The 19,739-nt window shown below is 34.3% G+C and overlaps 1 protein-coding gene across 2 annotated transcripts in view; it reads right to left on the reverse strand.

Moving 5' to 3' along the window:
* Window positions 1-1,406: 1,406 nt before the first annotated feature.
* The window catches only part of LOC115612623 (rab proteins geranylgeranyltransferase component A 1-like), a 68,997-nt gene continuing 50,664 nt past the window's right edge, over window positions 1,407-19,739 (reverse strand). For both annotated transcript variants that reach the window (XR_003993097.1, XM_030497131.1), the window contains exons 10-15: window positions 18,450-18,554; window positions 17,489-17,552; window positions 16,434-16,530; window positions 11,836-11,928; window positions 8,491-8,657; window positions 1,407-3,545 (exon numbers count right to left, since the gene is read on the reverse strand). Coding sequence is in view for 1 of the 2 variants with exons in the window: in XM_030497131.1 (XP_030352991.1) it covers window positions 3,294-3,545; window positions 8,491-8,657; window positions 11,836-11,928; window positions 16,434-16,530; window positions 17,489-17,552; window positions 18,450-18,554 (778 nt within the window). In the remaining variant the exon portion in view is untranslated. The remainder of the gene's footprint in view (window positions 3,546-8,490; window positions 8,658-11,835; window positions 11,929-16,433; window positions 16,531-17,488; window positions 17,553-18,449; window positions 18,555-19,739) is intronic.

A 19,739-nucleotide genomic window follows, 5' to 3' on the forward strand; every position in this document is an offset into this window, starting at 1 on the left:
TGAAATTAAGAACATTAAGAACACGCTGCTGATGTAAAAACATTTGGAGGGGAAATAGATGGGCCTAAAATACAATGAGATCCAAAGCAAAAGGAGGCATGCAACCTCCTGAATATGGAATGGGAAATTGATACTAGCTACATAAAGAGAATTGTTAGAAGAACTCCGCCAAGATTTGGAGGTGTATGGAAAATATAAAATATATTATAAATGATAAAAGCCCTGGAAATTCCTTAAGTTGTCTTCAGAGCATTTCAGTGAAATGGCACAAAGCACATGCTCCACCACATTTCCACACAGGACGTTTCTGAATCAGCAAGTCTAACACGAAGATATTTTTTTCAGGGGTCAATTTTCCCATTGATGCAAGGAGGATTTACACATGCAAGTCCCATTAACATTAATAGGAGTTACCTACATAAATCCCCCTGCAATGATAGGAGAAAAGACCCCATAGTCTGCAAGGATCTAAGTTCTAATGATTACCTGTCAAATGGCCCTAAGCATCATCATCACCAGGAAAAGCAGACGTAGCAGCTTCATGGCTGAAAATACTTCCAAACGAACAGTAACTAATTGCAGTCATACAGATAAGGCAATACAACCACAGAAGGGAAAATGGCATAAAATTGGCTGTTTGCATATTAAGGGTTAATCCAATTAAGCAACTTAAAAAGAAAGTACTCATTAAAAAAGGAATTCAAACATATCAAAGCACTCCTTAGGAAAAAAAAAAAAGATGTGAATATTGTATGAGCTCCAAGGTGCTTGAAGGATAATACAGCTACTTGTTTAAAAATTCAATTAACCTTATCTTTCTTTAACTTGATTTATTAATAATCCTACAGATAAATTGCCAGTTTTTAAAAAGTCATGTTATCTTTTGAATACATCCTGTATGACAAGCCTTAAAAACTACTTCAAATAAGCCTAACCCTCACTTTGTATGCTTAAACTATTTAAAAGCAAGAACAAAATGCAGTTCAGTGGAAGATTTCTGTAAAATGCAAGATCAACAGTCTTATCTACTGCTACTGCAAGTGAGCTATTGGGTACTCAAGTACCATCAGAAAAACATTTTATATTTCCATTCACCATACGAACGAGACATGAAAACAGTTTTTAAGCAATCAATGTAGTGTAAAGTCATAGCCTACAACTTGTAGATTATTCCATCTTATCTAAAATAAAATTTTCAATATTTCCAAACTTTGCTTCACATGGACCCGAAGCACTGAGATGCTACTTTATATAAACTTGCTAATTTATATAAACATACTACCAAATGTAAACTTCAAGCTTATTACAGATGTCAACACAATGAAAGTAGACAACAGAATTATCAGGAAATCTCAGCTAACAAATGAGCTGCTTCTCTTGTGTAACTGAAAGAAAACACAGGAAAATGCACTTGCAAGCAAACCTTTAATTTTCATCAAACGATTTCCCTGTAAACACAGAAGATGAAAAATTCAACTATGATCCCTATTACTGAAAGACAAACAGGGACAAGGTCCTCCACTTAGTTCTTTTACAGATCTGTAGATGTTAAATACAATTACCATATACTCATGCTTTCCAATACACATAAAAATTACAGCTAAATGAAGAGGCAGTCTGCTTATTACTATACATAAATAACTGCTCAATCACAAGCATCCAAAGATAACTGTTGTTTAACATTGGAAACATTTCAACCACATATTTTTCTGAGGACTTTGGGATTATACACACAATGATGGTACCTATCCAGCAAACAACGAATGCAAACACTAATAAACCAAGTTCTGAAATGCAAGCTGGACAATGTATTACGATGCAAGACAAAGTGAAGGTCACATTATCAGTTATGCTGTAAAAAAATAAATAAATTAACCTTTACGGCATGAAGCCATTTTAAAGGCAGGCACGTGCACCACGAAACTGTACAAAAGCCTGGATGTGTCAAGTTCAGGCAGTGCTGAATATTCATTATTCAACGGCATTTTCTATTTACGTACAGTATTTAAGCACTGCTAGAACTAGAGCTAAGTTCATGTAGAAGTTTAAACCCCGACTCATCAAAAGACACTTCTCTCTTTATTTCGATACACTACTCATCTATTGGGTGTACATTTTAAGGTAAAGATTTAAGTAAATTCTAAATATTTTTCAACATCTGAATATCTCATTTCAAGCATTGGTCAGAAGAAGTGCAACTTTATCATGGTCATTTACAACAGCTTTCTTGTTTTGTAATTTTTCATACAAATGGCTTATAAATACTTCAGTAAATTTTATTGTAGAAATGCTTTATGATTTATCATTACAAAACACATCATTTACAGCTATCACACTAATTTTAATCCTATTAACTGGGATCAGTACAATCCTTTGGAATTATCAGTTGAACCTTCTCCCTGCCACAAAAAACCTCAATTAATCATCATTTAAACTTCTCAGACATCATACTTCAAAAAATTAACTACTGCCTTATTAAAGGCCCAAACACTGCAACAAAGCCAGGGCAACTAACACCAGGTACACTCCATTTACGATTTTACATTTTGTTGGAAAATCTGGCAAGAAGTTTAAATTGTGCTATTTTCCTGACTACGGGAAATTAAGTCACTAGTGCAAACGCGTGATCCATTAAGTCTTACTGAATAAAAATAAAATTCAAATGTAAAACATTTTCATGCAAGGAACGTCCAATGGGTTGTATTTGCTTCTGAACTATGGCATCAGTTTCAAAACTATACAAAAAGTTTTTCATTATACAAATTAAACATGACATGTATTACATATTCTAAAGCTACTCCAGAACTGTCAATATTATTCTCTTTAAGTTCCATTCATAAAACCACTCTGAAGAACAGATTGTGAAGCTCACCTTCCACTGTTTAATTAGCACTGATCCAATGACTTCTAGTAGAACTTTGATATGTTGTATCAGAAGATCATCATCTGACTGGTAAGCAAACTTGCACAACTTTTCTTTTGATTAGTTTCAACTTGTTGCCTGTTTAAAAGATGGAGGATTCCTTCCAAGATGTAAAACGAAAAAACGATTATCTCAACTAATCATGAATCCTATTTTAGCATTTTAAATTCAAATGCTTTGTTCTACGTTTTCTGTTGAGCTACAAACACCCCTGGACATGGTGGACCTATGACTATTTAGAAATGTCTCAGCTATCAATGAAGCTATTTGATGAAGAAAGATTATTCAAGCTAAGGAAAGTAAGGCAATTGCAAATAATACAGCTATGGGTTTTTTAAACCTCTTTTTCTTACCCTTCCTCCCTTACATTCTAGTTTGGGTCAACCTCCTCTTCTACTAAGAGAACAGTGCTAATTCTTTCTTCATTATCTTCCTTCTTAACAGCAGTACTACCTCCGCTACTGCTTTCCTCAGTTGAGGATTCAGGTTTTGTCTCTGGCGAATTACTGAATCCAGACTCTTCTGGTGCAATCTCATCTTCATCATAAATAATATCTTCTGGATTCGGTGGTGGTGGACAAAATTCCTCTGTAGGAAACATTTCGTGGAAAATGGTCTCGGCCTATTCAGAAAAGAAAAAAAGCATGAAAGAAACTTTACCTTGAAATGTAATACCTTGTAGCGATATTTTACAGATATTCAAGATTAACCTCTCTTCTTTCAAATCAATAGTGGCAAATTATTCTCATTCAATGGAATATTATTATTGAATATATATGCATATTTGTATACATTTATAGTTTACGCAAAAAAACATGTCTACCATTTCAATGTATTATGTCCATAAATGTATGTGCCCAAATTGTGCCTTTCCAAAAAGAACTGTAGAAGCAACTTCTATTTAGATAAAAAGACAACTACTCTTAAGATATAGCTCAAAGATTTAATTTACAATGCCACTTATTCTTCATGCCACTGAGGTTTAGAAATCAAGTACACAAAAAAAGTCAAGTTTTTTGACCACTGTTAACGAAAGACGTTAAAAAGAAACATGTTCTTGATAACATCAGGGTACTTGTTATAACAGAATATAACTAAAAAAATCTGGGAGAAAAAGAACCAAAATAATATGATCTTAGAATTCTTGAGAACCAGACAATGTATAAAAACCAAAGAGGCAAATAAATAAAATCCTATAAATCCGCAAGAATCCAAAGAGCTTTGTTAACTGGTGTTAAAGAGTTTAACATGTTCTTGTGCAAATAACTTACCTATGAGCTTATCCTAAAAAGAAAATAAAAAAGAAGGCAAGCTAGAGACACTGAGGAATTTATTTAGTGAATGCACTTCACATTTCCATAAAGGTTTTGTTTCCAAGTCCTTAAGCTTCTAAGGCAAAAAGAGACAACTGATGTAGATCACAGTTATGTTTTGGGTTTCTAAAAAGGCAAAGGAATATTGCCTCGATTTTGATACTCAGTAAACTATACCTGAAAGCTGACCTGTGACGAGAGCTCCCTCATAGGGAAGAATGCATTTAATCTTTATATTCATACTGCTACCAGACACTGCCCTGAAAAAGCTGACAGTAGGGTCAGTTAATGCCAACTGCAAAGGCTGATTACATGATGAGGATTCCTGGAGAAGAGGGAATTGTTTTCAGATTAATACATCATTGAGCATGTACCAAACAGCTTTCTGTGATAAACTTCACTGCCCGCTGTATTTGAACCACACCAGCACCTGGAGATGTGGATGCAGAGCTCCATTATTAACTGCTTGAATGACCCTGTCTATTCTCAGTTCAATTTAATTTTCCATTCTGCTTCCTAAATTTCACTATCCCATTCCCATTTAAAACTGTCTGAAACTATTTATATTAGTATATAAAATATATATATAAGTAATAATTAAAAAAATCTATGCTTTATTTAAAAATATGGTTTCACAATTTGAAAACCTTGCCAAGTAAGTTTAGGGGGTAAGAGGGTACAAATATCCTAGAGGAAGTTTACAAAAATGACTTTTTGAAGGTAAGAGAAAAACTTTTAATTTCAAGTCTGCACTTGTGCCTGAAACTCCAAAAATATACTTAAACTTCTGTTATATTTAATAGAATACCAAAGAGAGATATCATATTTTGCACTAAATATATTGCAAAAGAGAGAAGACAAACATTTTCCATGCAGTTCTTAATAATTACTCAGTCTCCAATTGGTCAGTCCAAAATTGGTCATATCATTATAAGGTTGAACATGGAAATAAATTCTCAGGATGTTACAAGGGACATCATAACATTGACTGTAACTGAACAATTTAATGCTATAGAGTGCTTTCAGGCCTACCAATTTTTAAAGATAACTTTACCCAGCTGAAGTAATGCAGAACAACCAATAATAATTTAACAGTTCCTTCATTACAACACTTTGATACTTACTGCAGCTAATTAAATTAGTAAATAGTTCCTGCAATATTTAGTAGTTAAGTGTACCAGCTTTCAAGTGTCCATGTTTGAATTAAGCATTAAGGCATTAAGACATAAGCATGTGAAGCGCTTGCATAGGATACTCTAATTTAATAACTCTTTGAAGCTGAATAAAACTATGTGTTGTTACTGTTTTACTGTATCCCAGCTACGCAACTTGATGGCACGTAGACAAGCTATATGGGCTTTCAGAGCAACTTTTACAGAGAACACTACCAAACTAACAGTAGGCTGAAATACAACACACTTGAGTAACTCTGAAATCCTTCCAGATATAGAAAAAACCATAAACAGGTTAAAGGACAAATACTGGCATGACAATTTTCGTGCTTCCTCTTATAAACATGAAGATGCCTCAGAAATCTGAAATACTTGGGAGAACGTACTACTTTAGAACATAATAATTCATGTCAGATTGTAGCAGTGAAAAAATAGAAAACTGAAGCCAGATACTTTACTTGATCTATACATACAGAATTTAAAGAAAACATAAATGTTACATTATATTTTATTTAGCCTATCCCCAGGGCAAATAAATGCAGACATAAAAATTAATTCAATATTATACTATGAATTTAACACTAAAAATAAACCAAGAATTAAGTCATTTGTGTACTGAGCTGTAGATGGATAATTGCCTGTAAAAGTTGTGGTGTCTTGCCTGCTAAATAACTTATCATCAATACAGCGACACAGCATGACGTATAGAAGTTAGTGATACTAATAGTAATGAAAACATAAATCATGGGAAGTATCATTAAAACAGTAAACACAGAATTGATTTCAGAAATTAGATTCAATTTTCCAAGCTATCTTCAAGACTAATACACACATAGTGGGTTTTAATCTGTTTTTTTAAAGTGTTCTGATCCACGAGTTTGCAAATATTTCATGTTTGGAGATTTCCATCCCATTGCTAAGAAAATGAAAGCCATCTGGGGGTAGAAGGCACACCAACTTCCATCTATTTCCCTCCTCCACTTGTCTAGACAGTACCAACATGCTAGATGGGACGGGTGTGTTCTAACTGCGAGTCTGCTTTATCCTCAGCCTACTCTTCATTTTGCTCCCACATAAGCTCCTCACTTTCATTTTCCCTATAACTTTTAATTATAAACATGCCCACAGTGTAATATTTTTCACTCTAACTAGTGACCATTTGTTTCACAATTTAAAACAGGTTAAAAAAAAAAATGTAGCTTCTATCTACTCTTTGAAAGGCAGTGTTTCAGGCTCTTCACTGTTTCTCCTCAGAGACCTGCTTGTTTAACATCTGCCTCACTGATGGTCAACAGATTTAACACGAAGGTAACTACAGCACCTAGAATATTTAAACACAGCTTGATATATAATACCATTACTCATTGGTAAGAAAAAGAGCTCTTAAGGTAAGACAAAGCTGAATGCTAGAAAAGGTAGCTATGAAAATTAGAATGAGGCTGGGCTTTAAGTGTATTTAAACAGCTTTTAGCTTGCACTGTTTTAAATAATAGTTAAAAAAAATCTCAGAAAAGAACTAATTTACAATTTAAAACTGCTAACATAATAACTGTCTTGTGTTATTTTTGTCTTTATAGTTCTTTATCCTCTTGGGACGCAAATTATTGCCTTGTAAAGCAAAATGAAGTGTACTATTAGCCCTTAATTATACTGTTCTGACCCTACAGTTCAGGCTATGTCAGCCTTTGCACTTTAAAATCTTATTTTTAAGAGGTTTATGACTTGGTCATAAAAAATCCTACAACTGGTTAGAAGATGGCATGCACCTTTTCTGAACATGGCATTAAAAAACTACAGCTTTAAAAATAACTAGCACCAGTTAATCCTACAAAGATGTAAGTGTACTCCGGTTAGCACTGAAGGCACCCTGACACCACAGTGACTGCAGTGGTAGATTTGCCTAAGAATTTATACCTCCTGTATCAAGGTGCATCTCTGAATGGAAGAGCAAAGAAGCATGTCTTCTGTTGCACAAGTCACAATCTACGTATTTGTATGATCTTGTCTTCTGCTCAACACTAGTGGGGAAGGCACAATGGGAGGTGTGATAGGAAGTTCTTTGTGAATTTCTATGTACACCTACTGGTGTCCCTGCATATTCTGCCAATTTCCAACACAGACGGTGGTTATTTCATGATCTCTTCATCTACCTAGTTTTGCTTAGGGAGCTTTTACTCTTCACATCCAATTTTAAAGCACTAATAGTTTGTTTTAAATTGAGTACTGGTATGGTATGCCTATACCACAGGCAAGTTACAAGTGGTTCTCGGTTCAGGATTGTAGTTGGCAGGAACTAGTTATGTAGACACCCAAATACTGAGAACTAACAATCAGAACTGATTGTGATTTGGTGCCAAGTACTATCTCAAGGTCATGAATAGAGTGATATTCGCCCTCAATTCCTTCAGAGACACAGTTACACCATATTTTTTTTAATATGATGGTATTAAGGCAAAGAGAAGGTAAACAGAGACAGATAGAGTCATGTACCAGATTAGTAATTATGTCGGATTTTTTTCCCCCAAAGGTTTTAGGTTTGTGACTACGTCCCGCAGCTATTAAACTAATTTGATGATCCTTCCAACTTGAACTCTAGATAGACTTTTCTGACCTCTAATTTCTACAGTAGTAGCTTCTTTACTACTGTACTTCCTCTCTAACCCTACGGGTAAAAATCTACAAATTTTGGGGAGTTATCATCTGTATTTCGGAATTGACAGTTTTTCCTTTCTACAGTATTAAAGCAATTAACTATTCTGCCAAGATCATCAACTTCAGGTACTGCTGCCTTCTAGGTTCCCTTTACCTGTTCAGATTTACTATCTGCTACTCCTAATGTTACAATATCATCTGACCTTTTCTCAGGTTTCCTCCATTCTCAATCCCACTGACACTCACTGTGCTTATTAAGTAAGACTTTTCATACATTTAGCTGTCAAGTTTTACAGCTGTATTAGTCCTAATTACCTGGCATAAAGGAGAATAACCCGAACAACAGTAGACTGCATTGGACTTCGTTAGGTCTTTAATTTTAAAGTTTTGTAACCAAAAGAAATGATCTGTTTCAAAAAAAACCACAAACCTGTTTAACAGCACAGTCATTTCCTAAAGCAGGGTCTGGTCCAGAACAGACATAAACATTTGAGGGTAAGCCATCATATGACTTTCTCTCAACTCCTGAAGAATCTCTCATGTTGAAGTAGACTGCCCAGAGCACTTTGGGTTTTTCCAGTTCTTCATTTTCAGTCTCTGGGGAAAAAATAAATAAATAAATAAATAAATAAATAAAAAGTGTTTCCAATAATCAATGTTCATGACGGCTGCCCCTTCCCTGGCAGTGTTCAAGGCCAGGCTGGATGGGGCTTGGAGCAACCTGCTATAATGGAAGGTGCCCCTGCCCATGGCAGGCGGTTGGAACTAGATGAGCTTTAAGGCCCCTTCCAACCCAAACCATTCTCTGATTCTATCTGTAATAAGGGAAATATGTAATCTAGCATTCTAAAAGTCAATTTATCAACATGGAATTACTGTAATAAGTATTTTTTTTCTTTAAAAAGCCAATTAATTTTACTTGTCAATCTTTTCTGAGGTACTCTTTCATCATACTTTTCCTTTACAACCACAGGTATGTAAGCGCTACTTATTCTGTACACACTATGCTGTATAGGAACCAATCACCACATAAAAGCATGCTACCAAGAAGTTTGGTCTAAATTTAATTCCTTTCCACTTGACGTTATCTTAGTTTACTCTGGATAAGTTCCATAAGCATATGATGGTCTGAACAAGTCCTCCACAGGCTGTCTCAACTTGAAGCTATTGCATTCCATATGCAGATATTTCTAATGTATAACTTTTTCCTCCCTCATTTAACAGTTTATCTTTGCATGGAAATGCTTCTCATAACAGATCTTTGTGTGCTTTAAAATTGAGAGTCTTCAAGCCAATCTAAGGGAAATAACTAATGCTCATGGTTTAAATAAAAGAAATTTTAAAGAAAAATCCACAAAGAATACTCCCCCCTCCCCCAAATTAACTGCAGATAAAGAATTACTAAAACCCAGAAGTACTCTATTTGAGATGCATGATATGCAGTATGTAGAATCTCTAAACGGTGGAAATACTGCTAAATGGAAATAAATTATTGATTTCTATTTATCTACGCTTACTGAGGGCTTATACTGTGCTCCCAATACTCATTATGAATACAAAATGATCATTAACTACATCTTGCTTGTTCATCATCTGTACCTTCTTGCAGTTACTTTGCACATTCATATAACCCCTCTGCACACAGGCAGAAAAACCTCTGGGAAGATGAAGGTCACTTTTCAGAAGTGCAGAATGCAATGGAGGAACACACAATATCGATTCTTAGCTTAATAGATACTATTTGTTTGGCATATTTGCTGTCCCCTTTTTGGTGTTTTACCTCTTCTAAAATAAATGAAGCTTGTAAAAGACCTTGTGAGATTTACTTCTTTCCAATGAAGAAACTCCTAGATAACAATGGCATTCAAAACTGTATTTTAAAGCAGTTGAATTAGGAAAAAAGAGATATATTGATGCTATTCCTTCAGTATCTTTTTGTAACTGTCAAATATTTAAAAAAAAAAAAAAGGTGCTAACCACACTGAACAGTTTGAAATATAAATTAAATTCATCAGCCTGTGAAAGTCTGAGCCTTAATACAGGGCAAGATGCTCTTTAATATATTTAAAAGTTCACATTGCTCATAAAAGTTACTTCTTCCTCATTTAGGCAGGAAAATGAATGGAGTCCTCTTCTCCAGGTGACTTTGCCTCTTTGACCTGCCATGGCCCAGTGCTCACTTTATCTGGTGATTCATTTTCAATAACTCCAACAGTATTTGTTCTGACATTTTAATTAAAATACGACCACTACCTCATCCTGATGATAAAAAGGCCTATGTGTCAGTGAAAACTAGCTTTTCAGTGCCTCAGTGCACCTGAGGACCCCTATGATCACAGAGTTTCTACAGAAGAATTTCAGTCAGGTTCTAAACAATATATCATTTCAAAACTGGATGACTTTAAACATTAAGATTAATGCTATCCCCCCCAAATGATTAGAAGACACTAAACTGCAAGGTAATCTTTTCTTCATCAATTGAGTCTTTGAAACATATGGCGCTATCTTGAAAATTTAAGATATATGTTAAATATTAAAAGTTGGAAATTAGCAGGCTTTAAATTAACAAACATCAATATGAAAAGTGTTTGCTCCTCTCCAAACTAACAAAGTTTTCTGTTTTCAAACCCTGGTTTTATTCTACATATTATAAGCAAACCAATTATAAATATTATAAAATACTTTCACATCTTACTAACCTGAGTATATACAAACATAAACACTTCCTCTGACACCTAAGTATTATTTTCTCATAGAGGATCTGTGATTTATTGTATTTAAGTATGAGCATACTACATTTAAAAATGCTCTGCCAGGGTTACAACATAGCAACATTTTCTATGTGCAGAGTACTTACCCTCTAAGCTTCCACCAAAAATATGATTAAATTCAAGATCTCAGGATTAGATTTCAAAAGACTTCTGTGGAACTAGCTCCAAGTACCTCAGAGAACATTTCTTTCTAGGCAACAACTGCTTTGTTAACAGCTACTTTCCTCTGGGACTGTGAAATGGTCCATCTCAAGGTCAAAGTTCATGCAAGTGGCTAGCAAGGTTTCCTTAAATTAAGGGCCAAATAGTCCATTATTGGAAATTTCTGGAAATCTGTCTTCCTGATAACACTGCAGCGTGTAACAACTTTATGCTTCCACTGCTTAAAGCAGAATCCAGAGAATTTCAACTAACAGCAGCAAACAAGGAAGCACGTTGAAGAAGACAACAAAAGGATGAGCAACAGTCTTAGAATAAAAGAAGTCAAAGGAAAACTTAAGAAGCTTATAGCCCTGAATACACATCTGGCAGCTGGAGGAGAAAAGCAGATCACTAACTTTCGGGGTTTTGATAACTTGTTACGAATACCCAAGTGATAGAAATCACTAAAAACGGGATAGTGCGAAAAACCAGATCCCCAATATTTCATGTCACCACTGCACCTTGGAAAGCCATGCTGAAAAGCAAATATGTTTCCATGGAAAAAAAAAATAAGTGAAAAATTAAAAAGGTTCTAGCACAGCCATGGTCCCTGTATGCTGAAGTTAAACCACAGCTGAAGATGACTTGGAATATTAGATAATGAAATACAAAAAACCTGACATCTGTCTAATCACTCTCACTCTCAAAATAGATTCCTTTACTATGAAATGCTCATATCTAAATAGCAGCTCACCATATGTTGACTCTGATGACAGATTCAGATGTGCAGTAACAGATACTTTAGTTACAAGGGTGAATTGTATTTTTAAAAAATAAGCTTTTAATACTTTAGTTATTTTTACCTTTTTCTGCATTTAGATTGAATAACTTCTGTACAACAGGTTCTAAATCTTCCCTAGCAGTTTTAGTTGATGGACAGGTTAAATGGACTAAATCTGTTAAAAGAGAACACAATCTAATTACAATCACCAATACACAGATATAAAAATATCATTTACAATTTTCAAAAGACACAGCAGACTCTTAGAAATCACTGCTCTTCATATAAATCACTTTCTGTAACTCAGAGGTCTACTTTATTATGGAAATACAGCTTTTATACACCACACACAGAAATTCTCTTAATACATCTCAATTATCTCTCTCTTCCATGTATGTTGGCAAGATGAAAGTATAATTTAACCTCAGCAGTGCAGACAGAGAATGTCATTCTATGAAAAGGTGCCTACTGACATCAGGAAAAGCAGCAGCAAGAATCAGGGTAACACATCATATTTGCCAATAGTTCAACAACATACCAAACCCACAAATACCACTGGTTGCATCAGAACTCTCCTTTCAGAGCTAAAGTGGGACTCCGCAGGAGTTCGGAAATTTGGCTACTCTCAGTTTAAGTCTGGCTGTACAGGAGTAAGGGGGAAGCCATCTTCCTCCACTGAAGTAAAAAATTAGAGACAGACTTACATTTCTTTTATTGTACTGAACAGTGACTAGGAGATGAACAGATGCATGTTTGAAGTTACAGCTCAATTGGGCTGGCAGTTAACTATTTCTCTCCAGCCACACAGAGAATAAAGAACACCAGGAACACTGTCGTGTTTTCACAAACTAGAGAATTTAAAGATAAGCACTGCTGACTATCAGAGAACTGTTCTCTGATGCAACATATGCAATCCCCTAGTATAACATAGCAAAAAACTACAATATTTTATTCACCCACCTTCTTACAGGATGGGAGAAAACAGCAGTTCTGTGTCTGGGTAAGGGTGAAATTAGGTTAGGTGGGCCAGGAGAGAAGTATGGTAATTTGCAAAACTGATTTTAAGTACTTGATTCCAAGAGGTGCTCTGTACACATCAGAAACAGATCCCAGAGTACAGCAAACCCATATTGTAAAAAGATGATATGAAAATGTTTTGGACCACAAGAATACATTTGTGGAACTGTATAATTAACCAAATATCACCTTGCAGCAAGGACATTCATTGGGTAAATCAATGTCACTAAATCCAGTTTTGTATTTGCGAAAATTCAGAGTTTTGCTGAATAATGCAGATTTTATTTAGATTTCTTGCTAATGTAATTGTTTTCATGAAAATAAAGTTGCTAAGCAGACTCCTCATGGAACATACTAATTCTTCATTTGTTCTATTTGGCAAACTAGTGAAGATGCTGGCTCCCTGATAAGGATGAAAAGACAATCACTTGATGCAGCTCTTGACCTCTTTGCTGTTCCACTGGTCTCCATTCAGATACAGAAGCAATTACTCTGCTGCTTTATCCCACTGGATTTTACATCCTTTGATTCAGATATTTAAAAGCCTCATCCTAAAGCTTTTTATAAAACCTCCTTAATGAAACAGTTGTCTGGAAACTTATCAGCAGAGAAGTATCTGTCAGAGAATCACGAAGCAATTTAATATACCTTTGTACAAAGTTTAAACTGATTCATTTTTAATTCACTACTGTACATTTCTGATTAATTTCATAGCAATGCAATGCTATCGTGTTATTTTAAATCCATATGGCATTTTTCTCTTTCACTCTGAAGCCTGGCTATATTTGTGTCATTATTTCCAAGTACATCATACATATCTTGAATGATCTCCTGGCTGCAGTCATGCCACCTAAAGTTGGACACTGACTCCAGAAGGACAAGAAAATTAACCCTTTGTGCTTCTCTTCTTTCCGATTGCACACAGAGAGCTTATACTTTAACATTAATTTTTTATTTAACCAAAACCAAACCTTCTAAAAGGAATATGTGCTAAGAAAAGGTAAAAGAAAACAGGCAATGATAATGAGAGCCTTCCCATAACCTTAACTAAATGTTTACAATCCCAAATGTTGTAACACCATCTATTATTTCCTTAAAAAAACACCCAGATATAAATCACTGAAGTTCACATCATTTGCTTTCTATAAAATCTTTTTGTTATCTTTAAGGTTATGGCCATGAGTCACAGTCATCAGTATATATTTTGATTATATTTGATTTACTCAGGTATAACTGCATTAGTTACAGTGGTTGCCAACATTTGTCTTCACGTAACTCTTCTAGCAAGAAGAACGATGAGTTTAGTTCATGATTTCATCATTACAGTCTCAATTTTAGGGCAAGTGAAGGAACTTGGTTCCACTCAACTGGCAATACAGATTATGTGCCTGTCATTTATGCAGTGTGATCAAAGAGTAGATGTATTTGTATACTTATCTTAAATAATTGTTTGAAGGAGAAATCACTCAGGTTAAAACCCATTTCCAGATAATGATGTAAAAGTTTTAGAAAAAATTATGAAATATGTCCCGTAACTAGGACTCAGCTATACCTAAAACAGAACTGTATTATTTCAATACATGAAGACAAATTTCATTAAGGAATGTAATACCTTCTCTTCTGAAATTAAAGAAATCATGGAGAAAAGTAAATACCAGAAATGTTCATTTTTCAGCACCACAGAAATTCTCATGAAACTAATAATATCTACTTGAACATCAATGCTGCTTTAGTTTCATTTCATGCCATATATACGTTGTAAAGCTTTAAATAAACAGCTGTTTAAAGGATAAATATTAACAATAAGCTCTATGGCACTAAGTTCTTGAATTACAAGTTTAACTTTTTATTATTTAAGTAGAAAACAGAACTTTGACTATCATCTAGTTCACTCTTCTTTCATATACAAAGAACTGAATTCAAGACTAGTTACCAGTAAAATAAATTGGGTTTTATTATTACAGATACTTATTTTTTGTTTAAAAGCATTAGGTCAGGTAACTTCTAATTTTATCTTCCATAGTGTCCCAAATTGTAATCTATTTCACAGAATTCAGAACAATTTAGAAAGAAAAATACATACCCAGTAAGAACATTTTGTTGCTCATCTCTTTCAAGTTCACACAAAAAACCAGCAATGGAGCCATAAAAGTTCTATGTACATTCTATGTACATTCTCTGTACATATAAAACTGTTGATGGAAATACTGGGATGTCTCTTCTAGAAAGGGCCTCTTAGATATTTTTAGAATTAAAGAATCTAATGCAGGAGATGACAATAATAAAGTTCTTAAAAGAACTTTTAAAACCTTATCTCAAATATATCATGATGTACTGCTTCCCTCTGAATGTCATAATGGGACATAATCTCACCTCCACCAAAACTTTCAAAAGAGAAAAAGCCCCAAATATGGTGTACTTCAGGTATTTCAACTTAATAGGTCAGCTAAGGGTTTTTTTTAAGTCTATTTTCAAAAAAACAAGCTAACAACAAACTATCGGTAAGACTCACATGCTTATTGAATATTATTTTAACCTACTGAAGGAAAGATTTATTACTGTGTAAGTGAAAATAAGTCTATTAACCTACTTAGTAATTTTTCAGTACATGTTGATTAAGAAAAAAGCAGAAACCGCAGCATAAAAAAGAACATATGCTCCAAAATATTCTGCTAGAAATAATACCGATACACTTGATGCTTGTACTGAGAACCTACCCTTACGAAAACAAAAGATTGTAGCATTTTTTTTATGAAGTCACAGAATCCCACAGCATAAAGATTCCCTTAAAGTTCAAAGGTAGTCTGAAAGGAAAAAAAACTCAAACACACATCTATGTTAACTCGGATCCCACCTTTTTGCTTAGAGCTGTTTTTTTGGTTTTTTTCAGAAACGATTTGAGAAAATACTTTAGGTGGGGTTTGGTCCTGTAATTCCAGTAGAGAAATTTTCAGTAGAGAAGATTTTACAAGGAAAACATTTTAAGTTGAAAACATCTTCCTAGCTTTACTTGAAGACTGCACAATCTTAGCTAGCTGCAGTGGAGAAGAAACAGTCTGTCAGAGCTCTCCACTAACCTTACCTGCCATTCTAATAAATCTTCTGGTTTTTTAACAACTTTGCAGAATAATCAGAATGTGGAATTTGAATACTTTTTTATCTAGAAAGATAAATAAAAACTATAGCAGTAATAAGAAAAAGCTCTTTGTTGGTGCTATTTTATAATTTCTGTACAGTAAACAGAATATTGTCCCAGTATTAATAAGACTACAACTATCAAGCTTATTAGCCATGTAAGTGTTAAAAGGAATATTTGACATTTGATCTGTTTGGAAATAAAGAACAATAACTTTATTACCATGAAAATCACATAAGAATTTAAATAAATACTTATCACATGTAAATTTAAGGAAAAAAAAAATGCTACCAGAACATTGTAGTATTATTCCTAAGCCATATGAAACAGGACACAACTGCTATAGAATGAAGACAGTCGACTACTCCTCTCACCTGCTGATCACAGTAACATAGTACAACTCTTTTCTCAGGTAACAGCCTGGTTGTTGTGCAGCAGAGGAATGACACACACATTTTAAATTTTGCTTCAGAGCTGACAGAGTCAAAAGGAAAAACCAGTTAATATTACATATATCCTGTACTTACAAGTCTCCTTCATGCATGTCATGGTTGAAGAACACAACTCAATGACGCAAACTGCTGGTTTTCCTACATCCACTGGAGGCACTGCCAAAATGGAAACCTGGCAAGCAGAAAGAACCACCAATGTTAAAAAGCAGAGTAACATGGAGGATGAGGCAATCAACACGGTTCTGAGTAAAGGTGAAAAATATCTGTAGCTAGTTAAACCATTTTGTTTTCTGGTTTATTAGTAACAATTTGGGCAATCAATCCTGCAAAACTCGAGCACTTAGGAACTTCTACCCAAGTCAGCAAGGCCACTTTGTTAGGAATGTCTGCAGCAGCAGAACAGAAAGAAAACCTCGCATCCACAGCCCTTTCCAAATGATGACAGTTTAGAAACTGTTGGCAAGAGACTGCAAGATCACTTTTGAACACTGGGCAGAGCACTGTTAGGTGAGAAGGACTGGAGTACTTTTATGCAGTACTGCTAGTAGCATGACTTAGGAGGAATTCTCCCTCACAACTGTTCTTATTTTGTAGATCCTATTTAACCGCTAAGAATACAGAAGAGTACAGAAGAAACACTTAACACAGATTAATATCCTTTAAAATTAAGGACTGCAAAGACTGAAGAAGCATAAACATTTAAAGAAGGATCTGGAAGTGTGCAACAAGAACTTAGAGCAGTAAAAGTGAATGTTAAAAAAACCAAAATAAACCACCAAAAGAACTTGGATCAAAGTTTAGACAAGATAAATTACTAGCAGTTAACAAAATATTGGGGACAAGAGTTTATTAAAAAGCAAGCAAAATGAACTACCTTAAAGACAGCAGCTTAGAAACTGTTAATACAGAGCAAACCAAAAGGGAAACCCAAGTCACTGAACTAAAATAAAATTAAATTAAAATCCTAATAGTTTTATAGAGACTAATGAATTAAACCATTATCAGTAGAGAGAGCTGACTAAAAAGGTGGATTCAAGCAGAAACAAAACCATGAATTAAATCCTACCAATGACCAAATATTAATACATATAATTCATAAAGAAGTAAAGCGATACAAAATTGATACATACGTGCTGCTCTGCATCTGTGTTTAGCACGGACTGGTCTGTAATGAGCACTGCCCTGGAGATCTGCCTACAGTTAAATAAAACAATTATGGCATTTCACAAAAACTTAAAAAATAGCAATTTGCATTCATAGTTTTGGCAATACCAACCTAAACATAATACAGTGGGAAGGCTATTTAACCATACAATCTTTATTAATATGATTGTTAGTGGAATATTTTCCCTGTTGCTGAAGTAGGAGCACATCTAGAACATAAATGTAGTATTTTCAATCACCAAAACAGATCATGAATAAATGAGCCAGTGCCATTACATAAACCAGCTTGAATATCCTTATAATTTAAAAAAAACAAGCTTTTGTTTATTTGAGCAAGATTAATAGCAGCATGTTATAGCACTTCGCATGTTCCAAACAGCACAGGACACTTCATTTTATGGGGAAATACACTAGGATGGAGTTCCTGAACTGAAGTTTCTAATCCTCCATTGCCTACAATTATTTCTGCATCACAACTACTACCCCAGTTTTGCCAATATCCCATCTGCAATATTTTGAAGGCAAAGGCAGTATATGTCCAATGTTTTTGGCAAGAAAAATGAAAATCACAGAAAACAATGTCTTTCAATACTATTCTAAACCTGGACAGATTTAAAGAGGGAACAGCGATAAGCACCTCCACCTTCCAAACACTTTTAGTAAATATGAAATCCCCAACTCAGAGGTTTTGGATTTTTATATAAGGAAAAGGGGAATATAATTTAGAGGACAATTCAAAAAAACCTAAAGATAGAAAGTACACAGTTTGCCCTCAAGTGTATATAGAAGAAGAGAAAAAACTACGGACCGAATTAAGCTGTACTGCAAGATAAACCAGGAAACAATAAACTCTTAAATTTAACTTACAGGGTACTTTATGCACTTTTATTTAAAGAGATTGACTATGTTTACTGTTTTATTACATACCTGTAACACACATTTGTGCATATGTTCTCTGAGAGATAACTATCTTCCACAATAAAATAGTTAGCACTTATTCTTTGTCCAAAATGATCCACAATAGCTTTGCACCTGTTAAAAAAACCCCAAGCCAAAATAAAAAAAATCAAAAATACGAAATTTTGACATAAGGTAACAAAGGCATGTGTAACTTTTCAAAATTGAGTTATACAGCACATCATTTGTATCTTTCACATAAGTTAACTACACATTTCTTTAACATGTGAACCCCTAAACCAACTTAACTCAAATCCTAGACCTATACATTCTACCTGGTATACACAGTTTTTTACACGCCATGCCATTGTAGGTAATATCAGAACATTAATAAATTGGTCACTTTAGAAGGAAAACTAAATATAAGCTAGTAACACCAGCAGTTGATTGTACAGGTGTTCTATTTAATGGTACGTATTTTCCTCAATCAGAGACATCGCATTTTCAGAAACCCTTACAGGTATGAGAAGCACCTATCTTGATGAATGCTCTTGCTATCTAAAGTGCAAGCAAAATACGTGCACTACAATTTCTTTCTATAGCTTGTTTGCATAACCTAAGAATCTTTAAGGCTTAATACTGATTTCTAAAACAAGATTTTAAGGTTTTCTGAAATATCTGAACATTTACTGTATAAAGTCCATTAGCTTTACTGAACTTCTGCTTGGTGTATGAAAGTTACTACCTTTTCTTTTTAAATTAAATTCTTCTGAACCAGTATATATTGTTACAGTAGATTTAATATACAGGATTCAAACGAAAAGATTATCTCACAGACATTTACACACATGCACAGGGAAACATCAAAAGAAACAAAAGGATGCCTAAGACAGAGATCCCTTACAGATTTAAATGTTTTATCACAGCACAACATTATTTGTGTATCTGTAAATATCTGACATGCAAATTATGCCTTATGAATAAACAGCACTTCTGTAACTTTATTCATTAACTTCTGTGATCAAAACAATTCATACAGCTAGAGATGAGAACCAAACTAGCCACTGGCTTGAGTAAACCAGTTGCTTCTATAGTCTGAAATGCAAATTGAAGAAGGGTGCACATAATGCTTACAGATGTAAGAGGTTTATGACAATCAAGCACATTTTTAAAACTCTAACTTCTAATGCTGATTTCACAGGAATCTGGATAGTACATATATACCTACACTCAAATTCAACAGATAAATTGAAAACAGTAATTAAAAGAAGACTAAAGGTCCAAGCATTGTTTAACTTCAAAGACATAGTATTCTTCATA

This window comes from Strigops habroptila, chromosome 9 (genome assembly GCF_004027225.2).
Source record: "Strigops habroptila isolate Jane chromosome 9, bStrHab1.2.pri, whole genome shotgun sequence".
Lineage (NCBI taxonomy): Eukaryota > Metazoa > Chordata > Aves > Psittaciformes > Psittacidae > Strigops > Strigops habroptila.